This window comes from Loxodonta africana, chromosome 2 (genome assembly GCF_030014295.1).
Source record: "Loxodonta africana isolate mLoxAfr1 chromosome 2, mLoxAfr1.hap2, whole genome shotgun sequence".
In the NCBI taxonomy this organism is placed as follows: domain Eukaryota; kingdom Metazoa; phylum Chordata; class Mammalia; order Proboscidea; family Elephantidae; genus Loxodonta; species Loxodonta africana.
This window is the reverse complement of record NC_087343.1, coordinates 227,248,161-227,273,148: the sequence shown is the minus strand read 5'-3', so window position 1 is coordinate 227,273,148 and position 24,988 is coordinate 227,248,161. Positions and strand designations below refer to the sequence as shown.

The window sequence follows — 24,988 nt, the reverse complement described above, 5'->3', positions numbered from 1 at the left end:
GGCCAGGAACGCAAGAGGCAATCCCAAACGTCACACCGTCATTTTGAAGACTAGGACACTGGCCCCGTGAGCGACGGCCAACATCCCGCCGTGGGGACAAGTGCCGAGGTCGTCCCGAGGACCCCAGAGTTGCTCTTGGACCTCAAGGTGAAGGATGACAGCCCCTCGACGCTCAGGCCGTCTCCCCCTCCTCCACCTGCCCTCACCGAGGCGACCCTCCGCCCATTCCCGCCTTCCCGCCCCGGAACTCCCCCGGACCCCAGTCAGCCCTAACGGCGCGGGCCTGCCGCCGGAAAGACTCAGGACGCATGCGTTAGGCGAGCCTTCCGGCGTTGCCGTGGCTGCAGAGACGCGCACAGCGGGGAGGGGCGGGTGCGCGCTTCCGGGGTGGGGCGGGCTTTTCGGTGTTGCCGTGGCTACAGAGGACGCGTTCCGGGGGCGGGCGCACGTTTCCGGGGCGGGGCGCGGATGCCGGAAGTGCGTGGCCGCCCGGGGCTATGGCGGCGCTTGGCGTGGTCTGCCTGCTCGTTGGGGTGGCATCCTGGCCGCCAACTTCGGCCTCGGGTGAAGAGTTCTGGCCTGGTCAGTCGGCTGCCGATATTCTGTCGGGGGCGGCGTCCCGCAGACGGTAAACGTGCCTCCCGCGGCGGCCCGACAGCAGAGGCTGGGCCGGTGGGCGGGGAGCGGGCGGGGAGCGGGCGGGGGGCGGGCGGCGGTAGGCAGGACCCGGCCGGGCCGGTGGGCGGTGGCGGCGTCCGCGGCCTGTCTCTCCCGCCGCCTGCGCCGCCCCACGGAAGACGCCCGGCCTGCAGTCGCGAGCTAGGGTCGCCCCCCGCTCCCGGGACCCTCGGCGGACGCAGCCTCCCGGAGCCCAGCAGGAGGCGCGGCCGGCCGCTGCCCGGGCTCAGCCTTAAGAGGCAGCACTGGGACCCCCGTTTAGACGTTTGAGCTGGGTTTGCGGAGACCTAGAATCAGCTGTTGGAATGGGCCGGCTCTTGAGGAAGCGCAGCCTTATTTATTTGTAGGGAATCGTTCAGTTTGCCTTCATATGTTGATAGCGGGTTAAGTCTTAGAGATAAAAAGCACATATTAATAACGTTTGGCAGTTACAGATTAAGGACCTGGTGCAAGCAGACCCTGTTTAGGGTGCAGGGATGTAGAGGTGCTGGGGGGTCACTTCCTCTAGGTGTTCCCAGTCTTAGGGGGCTTGAGGGGTAAACCAGGGATTACGGAATAGCTGTCATCTGTAGGTTTTTTTGTAGTCAGGGAAGCCTGTAAGGGAGGAGTGACGTTAATAGTAACTGTCTTAGTAGAAACGGGAGGGCTCGTCGTGGTTGCGTGCTTTTTAGAGGGGCGTCTTGCTTTGGGTAGGGCTAGCAGCTCTTAAATTCTCTCCAGGGACTCCTGGGCCTTCAGAAACATATCTGTAATGCTACTAGTACCAGTCGCTATGGAGTCGATTCAGTGGCAGATTTTTCAGAAGCCAGTCAGTAGGCTTTTCTTCTGAGTTTGTAGTAATACTAGGACCTTATTTGTGTTTTTCACGCTCATTCCCTCCGGAGTTTACTGTGGAGTTTTTCTAGATAATCCATGATATGGCAGCAGATTGAGTGCAGAAGCAAGTAGGAGAACCCGGCTGTGACCAGACCTTACAAAAATTGGCAAAATGAAAAACATTGCCACACTTCTAATCATCCTGAAAAGCATAGTCCTTTCTCATGAAAACGTTATTTATGTTAGCATGTGATAGTTTTATCACTGTTTTTTAAATGAACTAAATGGTTTTTTAAAACTCTGGTTTTAATTTGTGATGTAGAAGTGATCAGTGAATTTAACCCACATAAACAAAAGCTTAGTGGGTGTCCTCAATAATTAAGAGTGTAAAAGGAGTCTTTGGCTCAAAAAAAAAAAAAGTTTTTTTTTTAATTGTACTTTAGGTGAAGGTTTACAGAACAAACTAGCTTCTCTTCAAACTGTTAGTACACACATTGTTGTATGACATTGGTTAACAACCCCACGACATGTCAACACTCTCCCTTCTCAACCCTGGGCTCCCTCTTACCAGCTGCCCTGTTCTTTCCTGCCTTCCAGTTCCCACCCCAGGGCTGGTGCACCCTTTTAGTCTTGTTTTGTTCCACGGGCCTGTTTAATCTTTGGCTGAAGGGTGAACCTCAAGAGTGACCTCATTACTGAGCTGAAAGGATGTCCAGAGGGGGTCACACTCTGAGGGTTTCTCCAGTCTCTGTCAGGCCAGCACGTCTGGTCTTTCTTTTTGAGTTAGCATTTAGTTCTACGTTTTTTTCCAGCTCTGTCTGGGACCCTCTATTGTGATCCCTGTCAGTGGCTCAATGTTGAGAGTTATTGGAGTACAGATTTGGACTAAATGATTCTAAGCATCTAGTCTACCGAGGTTCTGTTTGTCTTAGTGTTGAATTATTGCAAACTGTTAAATGGATGCCCAGGAGTCTGCGGCTCCTACTCACGTGGAAATGGGTGGGCAACTGCCTCCACTTCAGAAATCAGAAGCTACTAAAAGCATCCGAAGTATGAGTGACAGGCTGTGCAGCATGAGCAGGTCGTGCTCTCCTGCACAGAGACCTCACCCCTGAAGAACTGTTATCCTCACTCCCTGCTCAGGTACCTTCTGTACGACGTCAACCCCCCAGAAGGCTTCAACCTCCGAAGGGATGTCTACATCCGCGTCGCCTCCCTGCTGAAGACTCTGCTGAAGATGGAGGAGTGGGTCCTTGTCCTTCCCCCGTGGGGCCGCCTCTACCACTGGCAGAGTCCTGACATCCACCAGGTCCGCATCCCCTGGGCTGAGTTTTTCGATCTTCCAAGTCTCAATAAGAACATCCCTGTTATCGAGTACGAGCAGTTCATTGCAGGTAAGGGCTGCAGCGAGCTTGGGGCCAGCAGTTACTCTGCCCTGGGGTAGATGTCAGGCCAAGCCTACATCTGTGACCAAGCAGGCCGAGCCTGGCTGGAGCCCGTGTCCCAGCCACGCCCTCCCGTCCGGCGTGCTGAAGTGCATGCTCTTTGAGAAGCAGCTTCCATTCCTTCCCCCGCCGGAGATCTTTACGTTGTGATCCTAGGGAAATAGATCTGAAGTCGGCGAGCTAGGTGCTCTCATCTCCAAAACACGCGGCAGCCCGGTAGGTAGAGGAAGTGTGATTACAACTGTGGAAGAGTGCTAAGGGTGCAGCGGCCACCCGGTGGGCCTTTCAGGGGCAGCACCTGGCTCTCCAGGCAGAAGGGCTGTGGTTTCTGAAGGACCATTGCTGACACAGGCTGCGTTGCTGTGGTTGACTGTGTGATGTCTTATGCGGTGCAGGTGAAGACGTTTAGGAAGGTATACCTCGTATAATTTAATCTTGTTTAGTCTTTCTGTTTTAATTTTTTTGAAGGAGAGGAAGACTTCCTTAAAGCTATTTAAGGCTTACCGTTGCTTTGTCTGCAGGACGTAGACAAGTGGTGCTTTTTCCCAGCGACATTTGAGAGGCCTTGAAGAAGGGGAGTCCCTGGGTGGTGGAAATGATTAAGCACTTGGTTGCTAACCGAAAGGTTGGAGGTTTGAGTCCACCCAGAGGTGCCTCAGAAGAAAGGCGTAGCGGTCTGCTTCTGAAAAATCAGCCACTGAAAGCCCAGCGGAGCAGAGTTCTACCCTGACACACAAGGGGCAACCGGTGAAAAGAATGAGTCCAAGTTTCTAAGCAGGCCGCTACTTTGTGGCACGTACTGAGCTCCCACAGTACGGCAACCTGGAAGTTCAGCCAGCTCTGCCTCCTTGCATTTTCTCTCTCTGTGCCACTTACATTTCGTCACTTTGAATTGTTTTCATGTCAGAGTAAATCTTCTGGTGAACTCTGTGGGCAAGGGCTGACCGAGGGAGCATCATTTGTGTTGAAGAAGCAGAGTCTGAATGTGCAAAGCACACTCTCGTTGTGCGTGCTTCCCTGACTTCCTTTTTAACTGTGCTTGTGAGAATGAGAGCTGTGGCTGGGCGTTAGTTTCAGGGAAGGCCCCCTGAGCGTCACGGGGCTAGGGAGGCATCACAGGGAGGCAAGAACAAGCCCAGGAGAGAAGCGGTCCTGGCCGAGGCCTGACCGAGGCCTGAGGAGGGAGCACCCTGTGGCCCCAGGAGGAGTGGGAGGCAGCAGGGGAGGGGGAGTACAGCGGGCGGGGCCCGTGGATGGCTGTGAGCACTGGGCTGTGCTCGTAGGGAAATGGGGGGCAGTACAAGAGAGAATGGGGCTGGGGACAGGCTTGGGAAGAGGAGGAGCCCAGGAGCGGCCAGGGCATTGAGGTGCAGCTCAAGGAGGAGGCCAGAGGACTCAACCAGCTCCACCCCCCAGGGGTCCTCACCAACCCTTTTGGGGGTGCTATGCCTTAATGGCATTTATTTTGTCCTATTTATGCATTTATAAGCTTCGTCCAGTCCTTCTTGGGAGTAAGGTGGGTTAAATGAATTATTGAAGGTCATGTCTGCACCAGTGCCAGCTCGGGACGTGCCATGAATGTGCTCTGTGACTCCTACTGCCCTATCGAGCTTTTCCTGGTCTCTTTCAGAGTCTGGCGGGCCCTTTATTGACCAGGTCTACGTCCTGCAGGGTTACGCGGAGGGTTGGAAAGAAGGGACCTGGGAGGAGAAGGTCGACGAGCGGCCCTGCCTCGACCAGCTCCTCTATTCCCAGGACAAGCATGAGTACTACAGGTAATGCAGCCGCAGCGGGACAGGTGTGCTGGGCTCGTGGGCATCTCCGGTCTCTCAGCAACACGAGGCCACTTCCTGCGGTTCCCAGGTGCCCGCGCATTTTATACATTTACATCACGACACAGTGTTTTGGAGTCTTGCATCCTCACAAGCGCTGCTGACCACCCTGGCAAGAGTACACACCATGGGGCCCCCGACCAGCCCTGCCCTGAGTTCTCGGCAAGATACCTTCTTTCATCCTCACAACCTACAGATGAGGAGTCCGAAGCTCCTTTAAAAAATAAAACCCAATTAAGAGCAGTCCACTTTTCCCCACCTTTTTAAAGGCATTTGAACACGGCTGCAGAGATGGCAGCCTTGTCAGCCCAAACACCAGTGGGCACCTAAGCTCTGCTGTCACGGACCCCTGAGGCAGGCTGCCCTTCAGCAGCGTCCGTGTGCGAAGCTGTAAACGGTTTGGCTCTGAAACCTGAACGTGGACAAGTTCTGTAGGGGAGTCTATCGTCTGCAGCTCCACTGGAGCCACAGGGCCCTTCAGGTGTGAAGGCTGCTTCAGGACTGTCCCGTGCTGTTCCTTCTTGGTGTCATTCCCCAGATTACATCATATCAGATCGGATTCTATGATTTTCCTTTAACGTTTGTGGAGAAACGTGCCTGCCTGTAGTGATTGTCATTACGAGAGAAGCACTTTGTTTTCTCAGGGTCGAGCTGTATGTACATGTAAATCCAGAGTTTCCTTATTGCAGTGTGAAAGCAAACCAAACTGACAGGAAGCATGTGGGCTTGTATTTTCCAGAGGGTGGTTTTGGGGCTATGAAGAGACGAGGGGTTTGAACGTTTCCTGTCTGTCTGTCCAAGGATCGGCATCTGTCATCGCACCAGTTCTTCTGAAGAACACGTCAGCACGGTAAGCTGCCCACTGCGTCTCTGCTTGGCCCACCAGTGCGTCAGCATCCTGCCCTGGAGAGTGGGACGTCTATGTGATGCCACATGAGGGGGGCTCCTCCCCAGGAGGCGCCTGGGGTTGGGGTTTAGGAAGAGGCTGCCCTCATCCTGGCAGGAAAGCCCAGTATGGGGTCCCATTAGGGTGAGATGCTCCATAGCCCTTAGCGCTCCGTGTGCCATGTACGAGGCCACTGTGCTCACAGGGGCATCTCGGACGGGACTGTGTTGTTCTGAAGTTGTGTTCTTGTATTTCAACAAGACCCCCCCGCCACAGTGAATTTGATTCATTTTCCTATTTCTGGGTTGGGTGATTATGGAGTATGCCCGTGGTGGGGAGTGCATGGCTGGAACAGGGCAGAGGCTGGGGGGGGCAGGGCTCTGGGGACTTGAAGTCACCAGCCGGGGTGACAGGAGGGTGTCGGGGAGCTAATGCCAGAGCCCCTAGGGGTTGAGTGATGGCAGCAACTCTGGGAGTTAAGTCTGCACACCCAGCTCCTAGGAAGCCAGGATGTCTGTGTGGCCAGCGATCGCTCTGAAAAGCAGCCAGGAGAGTGCCTGTTCTGCTGACCTCTTCCAGAAGCACTGCTGACGGGGCTGGGGTGGGAGCCCTCACATATCCTGATCCTTCTTTTAGGAGTGGCCTGTGTGAGCAGTGGCTGTGGTGACTTTGTTCACACAGGTCCCGATCTTTATTTGGGAGTGACGAGCTGTGAGCGGTGGCTGTGGTGACTTTGTTCACACAGGTCCTGATCCTTCTTTTGGGAGTAGCATGAGTGAGCATTGGTGGCCTTGGTGACTTTGCATTCGGGAGGGAGAATGAGGACGATCTCTTTGTAGTGCCGCACTCTGTGTGGTTCACCCCTCTCACCACACGGTGGCGGGCGGCCTCAGTGAGACACAGCAGCCGCCTGGAGGGGTGGCCTGAGGGAACCCAGATATTGTCAGGGGAGTAGAGGGGGATCTGTGTGGCCATCTCCTTCAGAGGGAGTGCTGGTGACACATTCTGAGTAGAGTTGTGGTGGTGACATGGACCCCGTGGTGGCACACCCTTTCTGTTGTCCACCCTCAGCCTCCCCACAGCCCCAGTAGGATTGTCAGTCTCAAAGCAGGTGATGACAGATCAGGACCACGCCTCCCTAGACAGCTGAGAGAGATGCCTGGAGGGGTTCTTGAAATGGGGAGGGGGGAGGGATGGGAGGACGAGGCCCAGCGTTCTGAGGGCTCAGCGCAGCTCCACAGCCAGCGGGGGCCTCACCTAGCTGTGTAGACCACCTCTGAATGGAAGGCAGCACTGTTTCCGCCCGTGTCACAGCTGCTGCAGCCAGCTCAAAGGTTCCAGCACGTAGGTCCAGAGACGCCCTCTTGGCTTCCTTTAGCACTCACCACGTTAGAGCAGTGGTCGGGGTGTGGGGTCTTTATAACAAGCACGGCATAAGCCAGTGTGCATTTGTGCTTAGAGAGTCACACCTTCACATCCAGAAGACTAGGAGTGCCAGCTGCTGAAGGAAACTCGACTGAAGATCTGGGTGTGGGACCCAGTGTTAATACTGCCATGGAGCAGTTACTTTCATCAGTGTGTCTGGGCTTCAGAAGCAGACCTGGCTAGGGTTGTTCTTGGTCTGTGGATGTGTAATGCTACTGGTTAGTTTTTCTGACTGGAATTTTGCAAGTTAGAACTGAGCTGGGCATTGCCTGACCCTTATCCCCCTTGTTGCCCGCTGGTGGGGTCTCTGGGATGTCTTCTCTGGGTAGTTGATTAATTAGATGAGCAGGAGAGTACATTCCAGGCGAACGACTTGCTTCCCCACACCATATGTTCGTGTCGCCAACATGTTGGGTGTTTGGGAGGCACTGTGTGGACCACTGACTGGTAGAGGAAGACTCTTGGCCTTCCCAGGAGTGACACTGGCACCACGCACCCTGCACCTCTATGAAGAATAGTTTTTGTCTTGATCCATACGTTAGAGGAAACCCACGTGTGTTACATTTCAAGGCGCAGTGTCCAAAGACGCTGCTACCAGCCCAGTTTCCGAAGCAGCCGCTGGGTGGTGACGAGGCAACCAGGAAGGCTGGGGTGCTCTCCACATACCTCGCCCCACAGCTGGGGGAACTCAGGCCACCCTGACAGGCTCATGGTCACATCCGCCTAGTCAGAGCCATGATGAGGAAACTGGCCAGGCCTGTCCCAGCCCCTTCCCTGCCGTTTCTGTTTTCTCCTTCTGGGAACTCAAGCCAGCCAGTGGTTGGTTTGTTCACGTGTTTGCTAATCCCTCCCTACTGTCTGGTATTCTTAACGGCCCTTTTTCTCAGCCTTCAGACACACATTCATTTGTCAGCTAGCCTTGCTTCTAGATGGAGAAGTTCTAGGGCCACGGTGACCTGCGTCACCCCTGCGGAAGGTCAACCCTCAGGTGGTGCCCTTGCTGCCTGTTTACACTACTGATCTGTGGCATACCTGGTGGTGTGTCAGGGCGATGTCCCAGTTCCTCACCCTGACAAGGAGGGTCAGGTGAGTGTGGCAGGCCCAGACCTTGGGCCTTTCCCGAGAGAACCGCTGGGACCCTGCACGGCTCCTCCCGCCTCCCCCAGCCCTCCCTGCTCAGCTGGGGTCCTTGCCCACCCCCTCCCCCATCACACACAGAGCTTGTGTTGTTGTCTGTCCGTTTTCTTGTTGTGTTTCTGAGTGCCTCTTGGATGATTTCTGCTTTCGGGCACATGAACCTGGCAGTCACATCATCGGGAGCCACAGAAAACAGAGCCCCCGTCCTTGATGGGGAAACCTGGCATGGTGACCATCAGCGTCCAAGTTTATCTGCGACCAGGTCTGCCACAGCCCCTATACACTTAAGAGACTGAGTTCACTTAAAAAAAACCTAATCGCAGTGGAGTCGGCTTCAACTCACGGCAGCCCCCTGTGTGTCAGAGCAGGACTGCGCCCCATAGAGTTTCAGTGGCTGGGTCTTCGGAAGTAGATTGCTAGGCCTTTCTTCTGACACGCATCTAGGTAGACTTGAACCTCCAGCCTTTAACAGACTAGTGTGTTAACCGTTTGTACCACCCAGGGTTTACTTATAGAAACCTTTTAAATCAACTGCTATGACTTGAGGTCTCGGCTGGGGCTCTTGGGGAACACAACCCCTGACCCCAACTCACAGGGGCTCACATCGGCAGGACTTGGGATCATGAACGGGCTGGGGGAGAGCACAGTCGGTGCAGCTGTTGGGGTGGGCGAGGACCCAGGAAACCCCAAGTCTTGGTGTAGGACCAGCGGCTGGCATCTGGTGCTTCCACTGGAATGAGTCCTTGTATCACACACAGGAGGTCCAGACTCATGGGGAGTCTGAGGGGCCCGACCAAGGTGTGGCCACTCCACAGCCGGGGTCAGCCACTCAGCATTCCCACTGAGGTTACACGCACATGGCAGAGGAACACCGCTGGGGTGAATTAGCAGGTGGGGGCAAGGGGCACGGGGTGGGCAAATGTACAGATGCTCACTGCGCCCTGGCAGCTTCCTGCATGACCCCCGCATCCACTCAGCCTGCTCCAGAGGACACCCCCAAGGTCGTGTCCAGTCACCACACCCTCGTCCAAATCCAGCTTCCTCCTGTGACCTCCACACAGCCTGCACTTCAAAGTAACCCCCGGGAATATAATGAAGAGTAGGAATTACCCTGAATGAGAACAGAAATACGACATAAAACTTGTGGATTACAGCTAAAACCGTGCTTGGAGAAAAATGTGACACTTCATGAATATATTTAAAGTGAAGAAATTGTGAAAATGATGAGCCAGGCCTCCGTGGCAGAAGTTAGAAAAGAGGGAACTACAGAATAAACCGGTGGAAATGACAGCAAAGGTAGAAGAAAGTCAATGAAATAAAAACTTAAATAGTAAGGATCAACGGAAGTCACATTGCTTGAAAAGATGAGTGAAATTGACGAACTTCTAACAAGCGGTCGAGAAGCCACACCCAGGTAGCCACAATTAGCCGGAAAACCAGGGCAGCCACTCCATGCACTGGGGCAGTTAAACAGGCAAGAAAACAGCACTGTGAACTGTTTTATACCAAGAAGTTTAGAAATGTAGATGAATTGGTTAAAATAAGAACAGGGAATTGCTGTTAGCTCACGAGACCCAACGTGGTCGCAGGAGAGAGGAACCCCCAGGCTGCTTACACCTGCTGTCAGTGCTGCACGTCATGGCCGACACGGGGCACCTGTATCCAGCTCAGCAGCACGTAGAAGGAGAGCACCGGTGCCCAAGCCCAGCTGCCTCAGAGATGCACGTTTGCATTCACCTTGGAGGTTTAATCAGTGTCATCCGATCACAGCAAGGGAGAGAAGTCAGGTGGCCGTCCCAGACGTGCAGGAGTACACGGTTGCTCGTCAATCAAGGCTGTGTACCGAGCCGTGGTCAGCATCATCCGTTCTGACGGGACCCAAACTTATCTCAGATTCCACGCTGTGCTGAAATGGAGCCCTGAGAGAAAAGGGACATTAGGGAAAAACCGAGGAAATGTGAATACAGTGTGGACTTGACTGATAACGTATCAGTATTGGCTCATGAGTAGTGACAAAGGTACCACGCTAACGTGTGATGTTAGTAACAGGAAACTGGGTGTGAGTATACGGAACTCTCTGCTGTCCTCACGATATTTCTGTAAATCTAAAACTGTTCCAAAATAAATTATTTAAAAATCTACTTTTGGAAATTAATTGTATATCTGTATGAAAAACTAAGAAACTAAACCAGTTGCCAATGAGTCGATTCCGACTCATAAGCGACCCTATAGGACAGAGTAGAACTGCCCTGTAGAGTTTCTAAGTAGCACCTGGTCTTTGGAAACTCTACGGGGCAGTTCTGCTCTGTCCTATAGCATCGCCCTCAGTAGAAATTGACTCGATGGCAACTGGTTAAAAAATGAACATTTAAGAAAGGTACTGTTTTACAAGAGTATAAGATATCAGATATTTAGGTACAAATCTAATTAAATTCAAAAGGGAAACTTTGAGACTTTAATGAACACCTGACTAAATGGAGTGATGTACCAAGTCCACAGGTTCACTCATAAATTCAGTGCAGCCCTGATCAGATTGCAGCAGGTGTTTCGTATGACACTGAAGAGCTTGATGAGCTGATCCTAAAATGTTCTGTGGCCCTGCAAGAGGGCCCAGACCAGCCACAGCACTCTGGAAAAAGTGTGAGGGGCGAGGATGGACCCTGCCAGATGTTATGTGTACAAGACTGTAAGGACTGGCAGGAGCAGGGGGACAGAATGGGGCCAGTGGCTGGAGGGAGCCATAGAGAGAACCATGCCCAGAGGGCCCCGTGGTCAAGGAGCCACCTCGCTGGGGAGCAGCGGGGAGAGGACATCGTGGGCAGGTGGGAAAAGGTAAAGCTGGCCCTTCCTCACCACACAAAACCTCACTTGTAGGTGGGCTAAAGACCTCACGTGAAAGGCGAAACCGTTGAGCTTGGGTAGGGCAAGCGTTCTTAAACAGGATACAGACAGCACTAGCCAACAAAGAAAACACTGATAAATGTGATTACATTGACTGTAAGGACTTTTGACCATCAAAAGACACCATAAAAAAATGGAGAAGAAAAGCCAGCGTGGGGAGGAGGGGGAGTATCTGCAGCCTGTGTAACCCAGGATGGCTGCCCAGGACACAGGAGAAATGCCTACCGGTCGGGGAGCAGAGGGCAAGCGACCTGTGGTGAAACGAGGAGCGGGCACCTGACAGGAGAGAACGCAGTCAGCCGTGACATCGAGGGGATGCCCAAGCCCCTTATCACCAGAGCGCCAGCCACAGTCAGAAGGAGGGTCAGCAGGGACACATCCGCACTGCTGACACATACCTGGGAGCTGCTGAGGGGAACGTTTGGCCTCATCCAGTGAGTCAGGTCACCGGCCTGTGACCACCACATCCGGTCCTCCCCGCGCACCTCTGCGCACCCAGACATGCGTTCCCCCAGGCATTGCAGTCCCCTTCCCAGACTGGAAAAGTCGTACGTCCTGGATCGTAGATGAGATTGATGGATCATTGTACATTCAAACCAAGAAGGGAGCAAACTGCTGCTGCGTCTAGCAGAGATAATTCATACAGATAGGATGAAGAATAAGAAACACAAAATGTAAATATAGTCAGGTCCATTTATATAAAGTTCAGAAACACGCAGAACTGTTGCGGAGGGACCCTTGTGTTGAGGTGGAGCTGTAAGGTGGATTTCCGGGAAGGTCCTGACCGTGGGCACCTGTGGGAGGGCAGGTGTGGGACCAGGTGTAAACTTTACACATTTCTGTATGTGTCATCACACTTTATAGTAAAACCAAAACTGAGTTTTTTCTCTTACTGCCGGCAGAAGGAGGCAGTCACTGTATCCGATTATAGGTGGTCCCTGACTTAAGACGTATTCGAGTGATGACAAAGTGCTGTTACGAGTGTCTTTTTCTTTTTTACATGTAATACTACTACCACATACAGTGTTGCAGTGCGTAATTTGCTGATGTTATCATTCTCAGATGTATGTTGCCAACTCCTAAAGAGAAAGATCAGATTTATAAAGATACAGATAATAATAGACAATAATAAAAACCAAAAAAAAAAAAAAAATGAGGTATTCGACTTAGAACTGATTTATGACTGAGTCATCCGAACAGAACCCCCCTGTAAGTCGAGGACTGCCTCTACTCCCGGAATTTCTACTTCCAGAAATATCCACCTCAAGTCAGTCATTTGTGTGGCATCCCTTTTTAAACACAAATAGGCAGCACACATGCGTGTTCTCAAACAGCGTTTCCCCACTTACCTGGATCTGGGGGGTTATTATCCTTGCACAGAGATTCTCTCATTCTCCTGCAGCCACCTCTTGTACGCACGAGTATAAAGTGGTTTGACTGGGTCCACGTAGACCTTTGGCGGGGTCCAGGTTTTTGCTGTTATAAACAGGCTGCACTTCTGTAGAGAAGCCTCTGCCCAGATGTTGGGGAGTAAAAATGTAGGCCTGCACCCAGAACAGGAGCCGCCGGTCCAGGGCATGCACGGTTTTGTTGGCTTGCCCCACACAGCGACGCAGAGCAGCCCCCACGCCTTGGCAGTGGGTGCACCACAGACTGCTTTAGTCTCTGAATCTGGACATTGAAAGGTGGAAACTCTCATCTGTTCATTTGTATTTCTTTGATTTCTCTGGAGCACCTGTTCTTTTTTTTTTTTTACCTGTTCTTACCTTGTTATGGATTGAATTGTGTCCCCCAAAAATGTGTGTCAGCTTGGCTAGGCCATGATTCCAGTATTGTGTGGTTGTCCACCATTTTGTGATCTGCTGTGATTTTCTTATGTGTTGTAAATCCTAATCTCTTGTGATGTTAATGAGGCAGGATTAGAGACAGTTATGTTAATGAGGCAGGACTCAATTTACAGGATTAGGTTGTATCTTGAGTCAGTCTCCTGAAATACAAGAGAGAAGCAAGCAGAGAGGAGAGGAACCGCATGCCACCAAGAAAGCAGCGCTGGGAGCGGGTCATGTCCTTTGGACCCAAGATTCCTGTGCCGAGAAGCTCCTAGACCAGGAGAAGATTGACAACAAGGACCTTGCCCCAGAACCCACAGGGAAATGAAGCCTCCACCTGGAGCTGGTGCCCTCAATTCAGACTACTAGCCCACTAGACTGTGAGAGAATAAATTTCTCTTTGTTAAAGCCATCTTCTTGTAGCGTATCCATTATAGCTGTACCAGATGACTAAGACATATCTTCTGCCAGTTTTTTCTCTGCAGAAATTTCTAGTTTGTATATAGTCAATTTCTCAGGGTGTTACAAAGGTTTCTAGTGTTTTACTCCAACCCGCACCTTCCCAGTATTCTTAAAAATTCCTTCACGGTCTGTGTTGATAGTGTCTGTTTTCTACAGTGAACTTTGAGCCATCCAAGATGTATTTTGTGATAGGAGCAAGGGCCGGGCTCTGACTGCCCCCAGAAGCCCCCCACCCCAGCACAGGGTGTGCACAGCATCTTCCTCCCATTTGTCACCACCACATCGCCCAGCCTGAGTAGACGTGGGTCTGTTTCTGGGGTGGCTTCTCTGGTGGTAGACACCTGTTCTTGTCCCTCACTTTGCGGGAGGGAGTCGAGGGTTCACTGGTAAACCTTCAGGCTGAGATGCACAGAACAAGCAACACCTCTTCCCTATCTCAAGGAGTCCTGGTGGCGCAGTGGTTAAAAGCGCTAGCGGGAAGGTTGGTGGTTCGAACCCACCAGCCGCTCAGCAGGAGAGAGATGCAGCAGTCTGCTTCTGTAAAGGTTTACAGCCTTGGAAGCCCTGTGTGCAGTTCTACTCTATCCTATAGGGTCGCTGTGAGACAGAGTTGGCTGGGCGGCAGTGGGTCTTCTCTCTCTGACTGTGGTGATGGTTTTCATCAGAACAGATCTAACTTTTAATGCCTTGTGGTGCCCATGGCTCTGCCCCTTCACCTGGTAGTGAATTAAGTAATAGTGTTATAATATCAAACCATCTTTGCATTCCTGGTATGCACTCTGTTTATCGTGGTGTCTTATTAATTTGCTGTAGGGTTCTGTTAATTTTTTTGTTTTGTGTGTTTTCCTTTTTGGTCGTAGTCACAAGTGAGTTTGGCGACACCTGGTTCAGTGTTTAGAATTAATTGGAGATTAAAATTCCACTCTCAGAATCACAGTGTGGAAGGCCAGGCAAGTGCTTTTTAGAGTCTAAGCAATAATTGGTCCAAATGCACCCTGGTGGCCCAGAACAGCTAATACTCTTCTCAGAAGTAGTCCTGGTTATTCCCTGACCTGGGGCTCTCCCACTGTGTGTTCTCTGGAGGGTGTGATACAGTTGTTTTTAAAGTAAATGCCTTATTTTTGTTTTGCTTAAAAATAGGTCTGTCATGTTGGACAGAGCCGAGAACCTGCTCCACGACCACTATGGAGGGAAGGAGTACTGGGATGTGAGTATTTCCTGATGGGCCACTTCTCAGTTCACATCGTTTGAATTTGTTGGCTTAGTTCTAAAAAATTAAAAACTATCAAAAACTCCTCTTTGCTGACTAAAAACATATGACTCTTAGAAGTAGTGGTTTGAACCACTAGCAGCTTACGGTGAATTTCGATGGCCACGCAGAAGGATGCTGTGGTATCTCCTTTGCCCTGGGCGGGGGGACAGTCCTCGGGCACCCGCAGGCCACCAGGCCTCTACCTGTGTGCACTGGCCCTCACCTGCAGGCCCTGGGTGACAGTGAGTCCCAGTTGTCCCTTTCTTAGCGACTCCTGCAGAGCCAGAACAGAGCACTCTCTGCTTGTCTGTCTTTCACCTTAAGCTGTAGGAATGTTTTCTGCAGTGGGTCCTTAATATCGGACTTGATTTCTGCTTTAATGGGGAAGTGCTAGCTTTGGATGACAGTGCTGCTGTGGTGGCTTCCGTGAAAAGATGGAGACAGAGGTCAGGACAAGTGGGGCATTCTCACCCTCACTGTGGCAGTGGTGCCTGCAGGCATTTGGCTTTGGGTGCGGTGTGCAGCGTGGACATCTGGGCTGGAAAGGGGTGCCGTCCTTGCTGCAGCAAGATGCCGTGAAGTTTAGTCTGATTCACTTGGACATGTTATTAGGAAGGATCAGCCCCTGGAGAAGGACATCATGTTTGGTAAGATAGAGGGTCAGCAGAAAAGAGGGAGAGCCTCAATGAGATGGAGTGCAACAATCGGCTCAAACGTAACAACAGTTTTAAGGATGGTGTAAGGCTGGGCAGTGTTCCGTTCCGTTGTGCATAGGGTCGCTATGAATTGGAACCAGCTCAACAGCACCTAGCAACAACAACATTTGGCAAAAACAGAAGTAATGACTGAGTAAAAGTTAACATTATGAATTGGGGGAAGCCAGGGTGGAAAGATGTGGCCAGAGCGTGTGTCCATCCCCCGTCACCACCAGAGGCCCTGGGTGGAGGTGCCATCCTGACCCCTGTCACTCTCCGGGCACCCTCAGTGCTCAGAAGACATTTCCTTTGAGACACTTCCCCTCCCTTGCAGACTCTTTGCTCCGGCAGCCCCTCTGTCAGTGGCCCAGCTGTCAGGCATGTGGCATCGTTTTTACCTGCCAAGTATAGCATTAAGCTCCTGGCCTGTTTGTGGTAGCTAAATTTTGGGAAAACAACACAGTATTTTGCTTTCAAGAAAAACAGCTTTGAGCTGTGCACCCTGCACCAAATTCACTGTGAAGGTGGTGAGTGGGGGCCCACTAACCACAGGGTAAGTGACTACCTGTGACAGTTGTGCACTGCAGCTTGGCACTGTTCCCCACCCTGCGAGGCTGTGGGTCCAGGGAGCAGGAAGAGATGGGTTTCGAGTCCCCTCTGCCAACCACCTAGGGCCCTGGGCAGCTGTCCAACCTCCCACAGGATCCCAAATGAGACCCCTGCTCTGAGCACATGACCTGTACCGGTAATAGTCCCTGTCAGGGGGCTGTCCACTCCAGGGACGGTGCCTCGGCCACACACTAGCCCCTCTCGAGTGTCTGATCAGTGTCCCTCTGCGGCTGTCAGCATTGTCATTGTTGTCGTCAACACAGTAATGCTGTTACTACCGCGTCATCCCACCACCATCAGCGCGAGGGCAGTGACTCCCTCAGCCCTTGTCCGCGTGGCCCTCAGTGCAGCCGGGTCAGGGCTGCGTCCCTCCCTCAGCCTTTGTCCGCGTGGCCCAGGGTGTAGCCGGGTCAGGGCTGCGTCCCTCCCTCAGCCCTTGTCCATGTGGCCCAGGGTGTAGCCGGGTCAGGGCTGCGTCCCTCCCTCAGCCCTTGTCCATGTGGCCCAGGGTGTAGCCGGGTCAGGGCTGCGTCCCTCCCTCAGCCCTTGTCCATGTGGCCCAGGGTGTAGCCGGGTCAGGGCTGCGTCCCTCCCTCAGCCTTTGTCCGCGTGGCCCAGGGTGTAGCCGGGTCAGGGCTGCGTCCCTCCCTCAGCCTTTGTCCGCGTGGCCCTCGGTGCAGCCAGGTCAGGGCTGTGTCCCTCCCTCAGCCTTTGTCCGCGTGGCCCAGGGTGTAGCCGGGTCAGGGCTGCGTCCCTCCCTCAGCCTTTGTCCGCGTGGCCCAGGGTGTAGCCGGGTCAGGGCTGCGTCCCTCCCTCAGCCTTTGTCCGCGTGGCCCAGGGTGTAGCCGGGTCAGGGCTGCGTCCCTCCCTCAGCCTTTGTCCGCGTGGCCCAGGGTGTAGCCAGGTCAGGGCTGCGTCCCTCCCTCAGCCCTTGTCCGCGTGGCCCAGGGTGTAGCCGGGTCAGGGCTGCGTCCCTCCCTCAGCCTTTGCCCGCATGGCCCTCGGTGCAGCCAGGTCAGGGCTGTGTCCCTCCCTCAGCCTTTGTCCGCGTGGCCCAGGGTGTAGCCGGGTCAGGGCTGCGTCCCTCCCTCAGCCTTTGTCCGCATGGCCCTCGGTGCAGCCAGGTCAGGGCTGTGTCCCTCCCTCAGCCTTTGTCCGCGTGGCCCAGGGTGTAGCCGGGTCAGGGCTGCGTCCCTCCCTCAGCCTTTGTCCGCGTGGCCCTCGGTGCAGCAGGGTCAGGGCTGCGTCCCTCCCTCAGCTGGAGCTCCTTCCACCCCCCCAAAGGCTGATACTGGGATCCAAAAAACCAAACCAAACCCTTGCCATTGAGTCAATTCCAACTCTTAGCAACCCTGTAAGACAAAGTAGAACTGCCCCACAGGGTTTCTGAGGAGCGGCTGGTGGATTTGAACTGCTGACCTCTTGCTTAGCAGCTGAGCATTTAACCGTTGCACCACCAGGGCTCCAGTACCGGGACCCAAACCCAAAACCTGTTGTCATCAAGTCGATTTTGACTCGTAGCAACCCTGTAGGACAGAGTAGAACTGCCCTGTAGAGTTTCCAAGGAGCACTTGGTAGATGCCAACTGCCGACTTTTTTGTTAGCGGCGGTGGTTCTTAACCACTGCACCACCAGGCTTATAATACTGGGATGGGCTGTTAATAACCTTCCTCTTAGTTGCACTTTGTTAGGATCAGCTAATTATAACTTAATGGTAACCACAAAGGACTTAATCCCATGCACCGATTTTATGGCCCTGCTCACAAGGGGACCGTCCGCTAATACCAGGTGGTTGTCACCGGTGTTTCTGAGACGCTCTGGTTAGACAGCTTTGCTTCTTACAGCAACCGTGGAGCTGGCAGGAACTGAGGAGCTGGTAGCAGGAGGGCGGGGTGGGGTGGGGAGCAGCACCTCCAGGCCAGTGTGTGGAGCAGCTGCTCAGACAGCTGAGGGTGCATCCTGACCCCCCCAGCACGCCCAGCAGCTCTCCTCTCGGCCCCACAGACCCGACGGAGCATGGTGTTCGCCAAGCACCTGCGAGTGGTGGGGGATGAGTTCAGGAGCCGCCACCTCAACTCCAGCGATGAAGCCGACAGGATCCCCTTCGAGGAGGACTGGACCAAGATGAAGGTAGCTGCCCGCCTTTTCTTGAGGGGGGGAGTGTCGATGATTGCTGTGGAGGCCCAGTGACACACCCTTAGTTTAGGAAAGTCAGCAAAGACTGCGTGTGTCACGGGGACACTTCTGTCCCCTCACAGGATGTGGTCCCGAGGGGCGGGGTGAGCCAGAGCCTGAAATGGTGCAAGCCCCGGGCCCCCTACATCCGTGCCCTGGGCCCCAGTCCCCCGGCCTCTGTGGAACCTCAGGGGACTCACTCAGCACAGCTTTCTCTCCAGTAAGATGGGGATTGTGACATGTCCCAGCCAGATTTGTGTTTAGAAGAAAATGAGATGACAAATCTGAAAGTGACCAGTAAAAGGAGGTGGTGGAGTCCCGTTGATGCTCCCCCTCCACGATGTGAACCCTGAGGGAGAGAGAACTGGGCTCACCAGATCACCCCACAGGGCTGCTGCTGCCCTTGTGTTCCAGTGCCGTCTCTAGGCTTTTCCTGTAATGTGATCTCCACAAATGCGTTCCCTTCTTAAAATTGACGCTATTTTCGGCACTACTGTGGAGTCATTTTAATGATCTCTCTTACTGTTATTTTTAACAGCAAATATTTCATAGCTGTTTGTTCTTCTGTGGGACATTTGGGCTGTTTGCCAATGGAAGGGTGTTTCTCAGGTAGTAATTATTAGGCTATTTGGATAGTCTTCGCTAGGAAAAGGGAAATGTTAGATGGAAGGTTTTTCTTTTACCCAATTTGGTTTTTTTTTTTTTTTAAGTTTTCCTTTACTGTTTGTGTTTCACTCGGGTAAAAGAGTCTGTGGTAACTCACCATTTTATGGTCTTACAAGGACATCCAGTCCCCCAGATTCCTCCCAGAGGAATCCATTAGATGCAGCCCTGGAGGATGTCAGGTAGAAGTCCCTACATCCCGAAGACCCCCCATCCCAAGGGCCCCCTGTGTCGTGAGGGCCCCTATGTGCCCAGGAGGCACCTCCTTCTCCCACACTGCCCTGTCCAGCCCAGCTTCTGAGTGGCCCTGCCCATGCCCCATGCTGCCCGCAGATGCTAACACAGAGCCGCTGTGTTCAGCTTCAGCATGTCCCAGTTGTCCTTTGCTAGGTCAAGCTGGGTTCTTCGCTGGGGGGTCCCTACCTGGGCGTTCACCTGAGGAGGAAGGACTTTATCTGGGGGCACAGAGAGGATGTGCCCAGTCTGGAAGGAGCCGTGAAGAAGATCCGCAGCCTCATGAAGATCCACAACCTTGCAAAGGTGTTCGTGGCCACCGACGCTGTGAGGAAGGGTATGGAGTTGTGACCCGTGGCTTGTCTCTTTTAGACTCTGCTAGGCACGCATCATAATCCTCTCCTCGCGCAGTTCCCGGGAGGGTAGAGCTGAACTTTGTGCTTCTGCTTATTGCTGCCTGGTCCACGGGCTCCGTCCTTGGCTGTCTCTTCGCCTTTCCGGCCCCTTCCTGAAGCACTCACGCGTAGCAGAGTGTGCCTGTCTTTCGTTACAAATGGGTGTTTGTCTGCACCGTGGGTTCCAGCTCATAGGCCTCTTCTGTACTTTACAGAATATGAAGAGCTGAAGAAACTTTTGCCCGAAATGGTGAGGTTCGAGCCCACATGGGAGGAGCTGGAACTCTACAAAGATGGTGGTGTCGCCATCATTGATCAGTGGATCTGCTCCCATGCCAGGTGCTGCCCGTGTCTGCACGTACAGGGAGCATGTGGGCTTGTTTTTCAAAGGTTCTTAATAGCTTGGCTACTTAGTCATCAAACCTAGTACTCATCTGTGTTTCTGCACTCGCTCACAACCCTCCCGTCTGCTGCCTGTGTGGAGGTGCTCCCTTGGCTGGTCGTCTCGTTTGACTCTCTTGGTATCATTTGCACAGGTGCTCATGGCAGGCTGTCATCATGGCTAATTCCAGAGCCACTCACCTTTCGTCCTGTCTTTCTTTTCCCTCATTGCCCAACCCTGCTGCTGTCTACCCCCACCTTTATAGCTACCTGCCTGTGTCCACTGACTGTCTCCTTGGTTAAGAATGTATCATTGTGTCACTGAAGACTTTATGCAGAGCATCCTGCAAGATGGGAAGCATCAGGCCATTTTTTTCACCACTTTTCATGGGATCTTTCACAGGGGAGGTAGAGCTGGGTGGGGGTGAGGCCTAATTCTCTGTATGGGGACCAGGGTTGAGCTCAGGTCAGAGCACGTTGAGCAAAATGGAAAATACAAGTACTATAATTTACTTTCCCTGTGTTTTCAGAATTTCCAGACACACCATCGCTGTGTGTGTGTGTGTGTGTGTGTGTGTGTGTGTGTGTGTGTGTGTGTGTGTGTGTGTGAAACATATGATGTGAATGACACTGTTGTGTGGTTATCATTCTCCTTTTTCTCACTCAGCCCTGTGCGTGAAGCTCTGTCCGTGTGGTGCACACTCTAGTTCATTGAATCCACCACCATTCACGTATTTGGACCTTTGGTGATGTAGAAACCAGCTTTGCCCCCGACTTTGTACCTCGACCAGGCATGCTGCAGTGAACATCCTTGTGCATGTCCCTTTACGCACCTCAGAGCAAGCTTCTCTGGGCGTGTAGGCAGGAAAGGGAGAGCTGGGCCCTGGGGCTGTCACATGATCGATTTCATAAAACATTGACAGATGGACTCCAGCACCGTCCACCTGTGAGCCTGTGAGGTCGCCTGTTGCCTCACACCAAAGCCGGTGTTCGGTATTACCCAGCTTCTCTGATTGTTGCCAACTTGGGACAGAAAGTGGGATCTCATTTTAATTTTCATTTCTCAGTCTACTAGTAGGTTTGCACATCTCTTCATTTGCTGGCTGGTCATTCGGGTCTCCTTTCTGAATTAAGTTTATTTTTCATTTAGTAAGAGGTTAAAGGTGTTCATTGAGAGGCACACATCTGATCATTTCTTGACCTGCTAGGGGTTAATCCATCTATTACTTTATGTTAATATTTTCTTTGAAGTGTAATATACATACAGAAAAGTGTAGAAATTAAGTGTACAATTCAACAGATTTCCACAAAGTGGACAAGCACAATTCTGTAACCGTGGCTGTGTTAATGTTAGATAAATATGAACAGGTAAATGAGAGCCCAGTGCAGAAGGACACACCCAGGTACCCAGATGGGGTCAGCTGGTGAGACCACCCACGTGGATACTAAGTGAGGGTTTTCTTCAGATACAAAGCCACTCTTTAATGTGCAACAACGCAAGTGAAGAAATGTCCTAGAGGGGATCACACTCGAGGGCTGCACGCAGAGTTCATACGGGTGCCAAAGAAGGGGAGAGTCAGAGAGCGAATGGACCTGGGCTTAGTGTGCTTTATTTCATGGGCTTAGGCATGATTGACTAAAGCAAGCAGTGGGAAACCGGGAGTCTGGGGGCGTGAATTAGCAGGGAGGAGAGGGGTCCCTATCTAGATTCACAGATGCAGTGTCAGTGGGGATGGGGAGAGCTGGCAGGGAGGAACATGTGGAGTTGATTAGGAAGGCAGGCAGTCCTGCTGTTGAGAAATAAGTAATGTTTAATCAGAGGCTGGAAGAAAAAAGATGGTGAGGCATCAAAAAATGGAGTTTGGGCTTCTTATCACAGCAACCAAATTAAGAAACAGACCAGTCCCAGCGTTTATCGTGTGTCCAGCATGTAATAAAAAAATGCCTGGGCATGTGAAGAGTCATGAAATGTGACTGATAGTTAAGAGGGGAAAAAATCATATAAGCAGACCCTTCACACTAGATGATCCAAGTATTAGAGTTAGCAAATAAGGGCTTTAAAATAACAGTGGTTAATATGTTAAAAGGAAATAAGAATAAAGATACAGAACTTCAGCAGAGATTAGAAGGAATCAAATTGACATACATACAGTATCTGGAATTAAGAACTTTTTGGAGATGACATGGTTGGTGAACTGCAAGACTGTCCAATTGAAAATCTCCACACCGAAGCACAAAGATTTTTTTAAAAGGGTGGAAAAACAGAAGAGAGCATAGGAGATAAGTGAGACACGGTCTAACAATCTAATGTGTATAATTGAGATCTCAGAAGGAAAAGATAAAACAATTGAGGAGGAAACAATAGATGAAGAGATACTGTCCAAGAACTGCCCAAAATGATGAAAGACATCAACTCCTAGACACGGTCCTACAAGCAGCCAGCACTGCCCTCCTGAAGGGAGTATGTCTTTTCTTCTGGCTGCTTTTAACAGTTTCTCCTAGTTTTTGTTTTTTAAACAGTTTAATGTGTGCACTTACCCTGCTTGAGGTCTGCTTAGCTTCTTGAACCTCTTCACGTGTCTGATCATTTTTGTCGGATGCTGAGCATTGTGTGAAAACAACCATGGAGGCCCCATGGGGGGAGGGGGCGGCCACAGCGAGCACCCTGTCAGAGGGAATGTCCCTCAGGATTACAGGGACAGTGACTACACAAGTATCTGGAGTTGTGTGTGTGATTTGCTGGTTCCGTGTAACTCTGCTCACCCTCTTACGTTACTCTGCAGGTTTTTTATCGGCACCTCAGTCTCAACATTTTCCTTTCGGATTCACGAGGAAAGAGAAATCCTGGGGTTTGACCCCAAGACAACATACAACAGATTCTGTGGGGACCAAGAGAAAGCATGTGAGCAGCCCACCCACTGGGAGATCGTGTACTGAAGTGGTGCCTCATCCTCCCTGGGCCCGCGGTGTGCTACCTCTGGATACACCCTTCATCACTGTGAGGGGTTGCTCTGTGTGCCCAGCCAGCGGGGAGTGGGGGCAGACCGACAGTCTGTCACAGGGTCTCAGGCCCGGGGGAGGCTGCGCTCAGAGCAGCGCGTGGTGGAACCTGGAGGTGTGGTGTGAGCAGTGGCCGTGGCTGGGTCTCACCTGGCGGTGTCTGCTGGCAGAAAGCATTGCTGTGTTCCGGGGACTCGGGTCGTGTGTCTAGTCAGGGTCTGTGAAGCAGCACTTACGCTGTGATGATGAGAAAATACAGAGAGTATTTATGGTAGCCTCAGTTTTAGTGAGCTGTCCGACTGCCCCATTTCCTCCTTATTCTGAGTGAGTCGCAGATGATGCTGGGGGGCCCAGGTGAGTGCTCTGCCATCCTGGCTGTGACATGACACACGTGTTCTTTGGGTCTGTACGAGGATGATTTTAAATTTCTACAGTGACAACCAAAGAATCTCCTTCACTCCTACCCTCACTCTTCCTCCCAGCATGGCCCACGTGTGATTTCTGTTTCCTTGTGGGAGGCAAAGTCAGGCCGGGTGGAGGCTTTGAGGGGCCCTGGAAAGTGGGGAGCATGCACTCTCCTCTCCCCAGATGCTGGGAGTGCTGGAATGTTCCACAACAGTCTTCAGGGGGAGGGGCACCTCGCGAGTTGTCTTCAGGGTGCCAGCTGCTCCGTGTGCTCACGCCTACGCCATGGCTTCTCCCATGGCTGTAGCCTCCTGTTACTTGCACACACCCACCTTTGCACAGCCACAGAAGCGCTGTAAGAGCACAGCAGTGGGTGCAGGGGCCACCAGAAACCTGTGTCACTGCTGAAAAGAGTGAGCAGCAGCACCCACCAGCTTCAAGGGGGCATCTCAGATAAACTGCCTGCCAGTCAGGGCTCCATTCCACATGTGAAGATGCCCTTTCCAGGTGCTTCAGTGCTGCCGCCGTGAGGAGCATTTTGCCAAAGAGGAGCAAGCACCCTGACGCAGACTCGACCATGTGGACATGTGCTGTCTAGAGGGGTGGCTTGAGTTTTGAGGCTGGGCCCGGACGATGTCGTTGATGGCACCCGTCCCACCGCCCCGAGATGCAATGGCCCTTCCCTTCTTAATCCAGCAGCCCCACCGTCACTTCCCACCACAATGTGTGTAACTGTCAACCATGCCAGCCAGCACTGGCCTCCCAAGACAGGAAGCCACTTCCATGTCTGCCAGTGGCATCTTGACATGGTCCATCAAGCCCTGGGCCTGACGGGTGACAGACAAGGGATGACAAGGAGAACCTCCTGGCATCCAGACTCAGTTCTTGGTGGATGGTGAGAGAGAGCAGGGGGTCTGCAGAACCTTCTGGAATCCAGACCCGGTTCTTGGTGGATGGTGAGAGAGAACAGGGAGTCTGCAGAACCTTCTGGAATTCAAATGCTATCCTTGGTTGCCACCTGCAGGCTCTAGGGCCCTGGGTGCAGTGTTTCTTTGCATTTTTCTCCCAAAGCTTTTAAAACATGCCTTTGTCATTACCACTCTGACTTCAGTGTGAGAGTTTGTGGTGTTCCTCACAGCTGTGCAGGGTAAAATGATGAAATATTTATTCTTTTTCCATTTGTACATTCAGATATTATTAATAAAGAAAATTTTCTAGAAAGCTGAAATCCTGTTAGTGGTGCCTTTTTCATGAACTTCTTCAGGCTGAGGGCTGAGCACACATCCTGGCAGCGTAACCACGTGCCTTTGTGTTTATGGAAAGTGAGCTGCCCCATGTGCAGAGTTCAGGCTGCGGCTGGGTGGGGGGCCCTTTCAGGTCTCAGGAGGTGGGGTGAGGGCCAGCATCATGATGGGTGTGTGCCTGCGGGAGGTCTTCAGAGGGGCAACAGGCTGGCCGAGGGAGACCCACCAGCCTGTGGGTCCTCATGGAGCTGACCCCTAGCAGGTCGGCAGCACGAGGGGCTGGGCAAGCAGGTGCTGGGCCTATCACCAGCCTCATCACCACCCACAGCAGCCTGGAGGTCACAGCAGGGGCTCTGGGAGGAAGGGCTCCAACTGACAGAAAATGTGGAGGCTACCAAGGATACAACACTCTCTGGTGGAAAAGATGAGAGAACGATGTGGTATTGTCCTCAGGTGCTGTGGAGTCAGTGCCGACTCATAGCGACCCTGTGCACAATAGAACGGAACACTGGTCCTGCGCCATC

The 24,988-nt window shown here is 52.5% G+C and overlaps 1 protein-coding gene across 2 annotated transcripts; it reads left to right on the top strand.

Annotated features, from left to right (window-relative positions):
• The first annotated feature begins 478 nt into the window (after positions 1–478).
• On the top strand, positions 479–24,448 carry POFUT2 (protein O-fucosyltransferase 2). Of its 2 annotated transcripts, XM_064279570.1 has the most exons (10): positions 479–628; positions 2,638–2,888; positions 4,570–4,714; positions 5,511–5,621; positions 14,552–14,618; positions 17,972–18,097; positions 18,925–18,987; positions 19,196–19,376; positions 19,650–19,773; positions 22,599–24,448. In XM_064279570.1, the coding sequence occupies exons 1-10, from the start codon at positions 498–500 to the stop codon at positions 22,750–22,752; spliced, it is 1,353 nt and encodes a 450-aa protein (XP_064135640.1). In that variant the 5' UTR covers positions 479–497; the 3' UTR covers positions 22,753–24,448. The 2 variants fall into 2 exon arrangements, with proteins under 2 accessions (XP_064135640.1, XP_064135641.1); XM_064279571.1 differs by lacking the exon at positions 18,925–18,987.
• The last annotated feature ends 540 nt before the right edge of the window (positions 24,449–24,988 follow it).

What these genes read in the sequence shown, in the direction of transcription:
- POFUT2 (XM_064279570.1), top strand. Translation starts at nt 498, where the DNA reads ATGGCGGCGCTTGGCGTGGTCTGCCTGCTCGTTGGGGTGGCATCCTGG. An exon ending in GGGGCGGCGTCCCGCAGACG is followed by an intron (nt 629 to 2,637) that starts GTAAACGTGCCT and finishes CTCCCTGCTCAG; the next exon opens with GTACCTTCTGTACGACGTCA. An exon ending in GCAGCCCTGGAGGATGTCAG is followed by an intron (nt 18,988 to 19,195) that starts GTAGAAGTCCCT and finishes GTCCTTTGCTAG; the next exon opens with GTCAAGCTGGGTTCTTCGCT.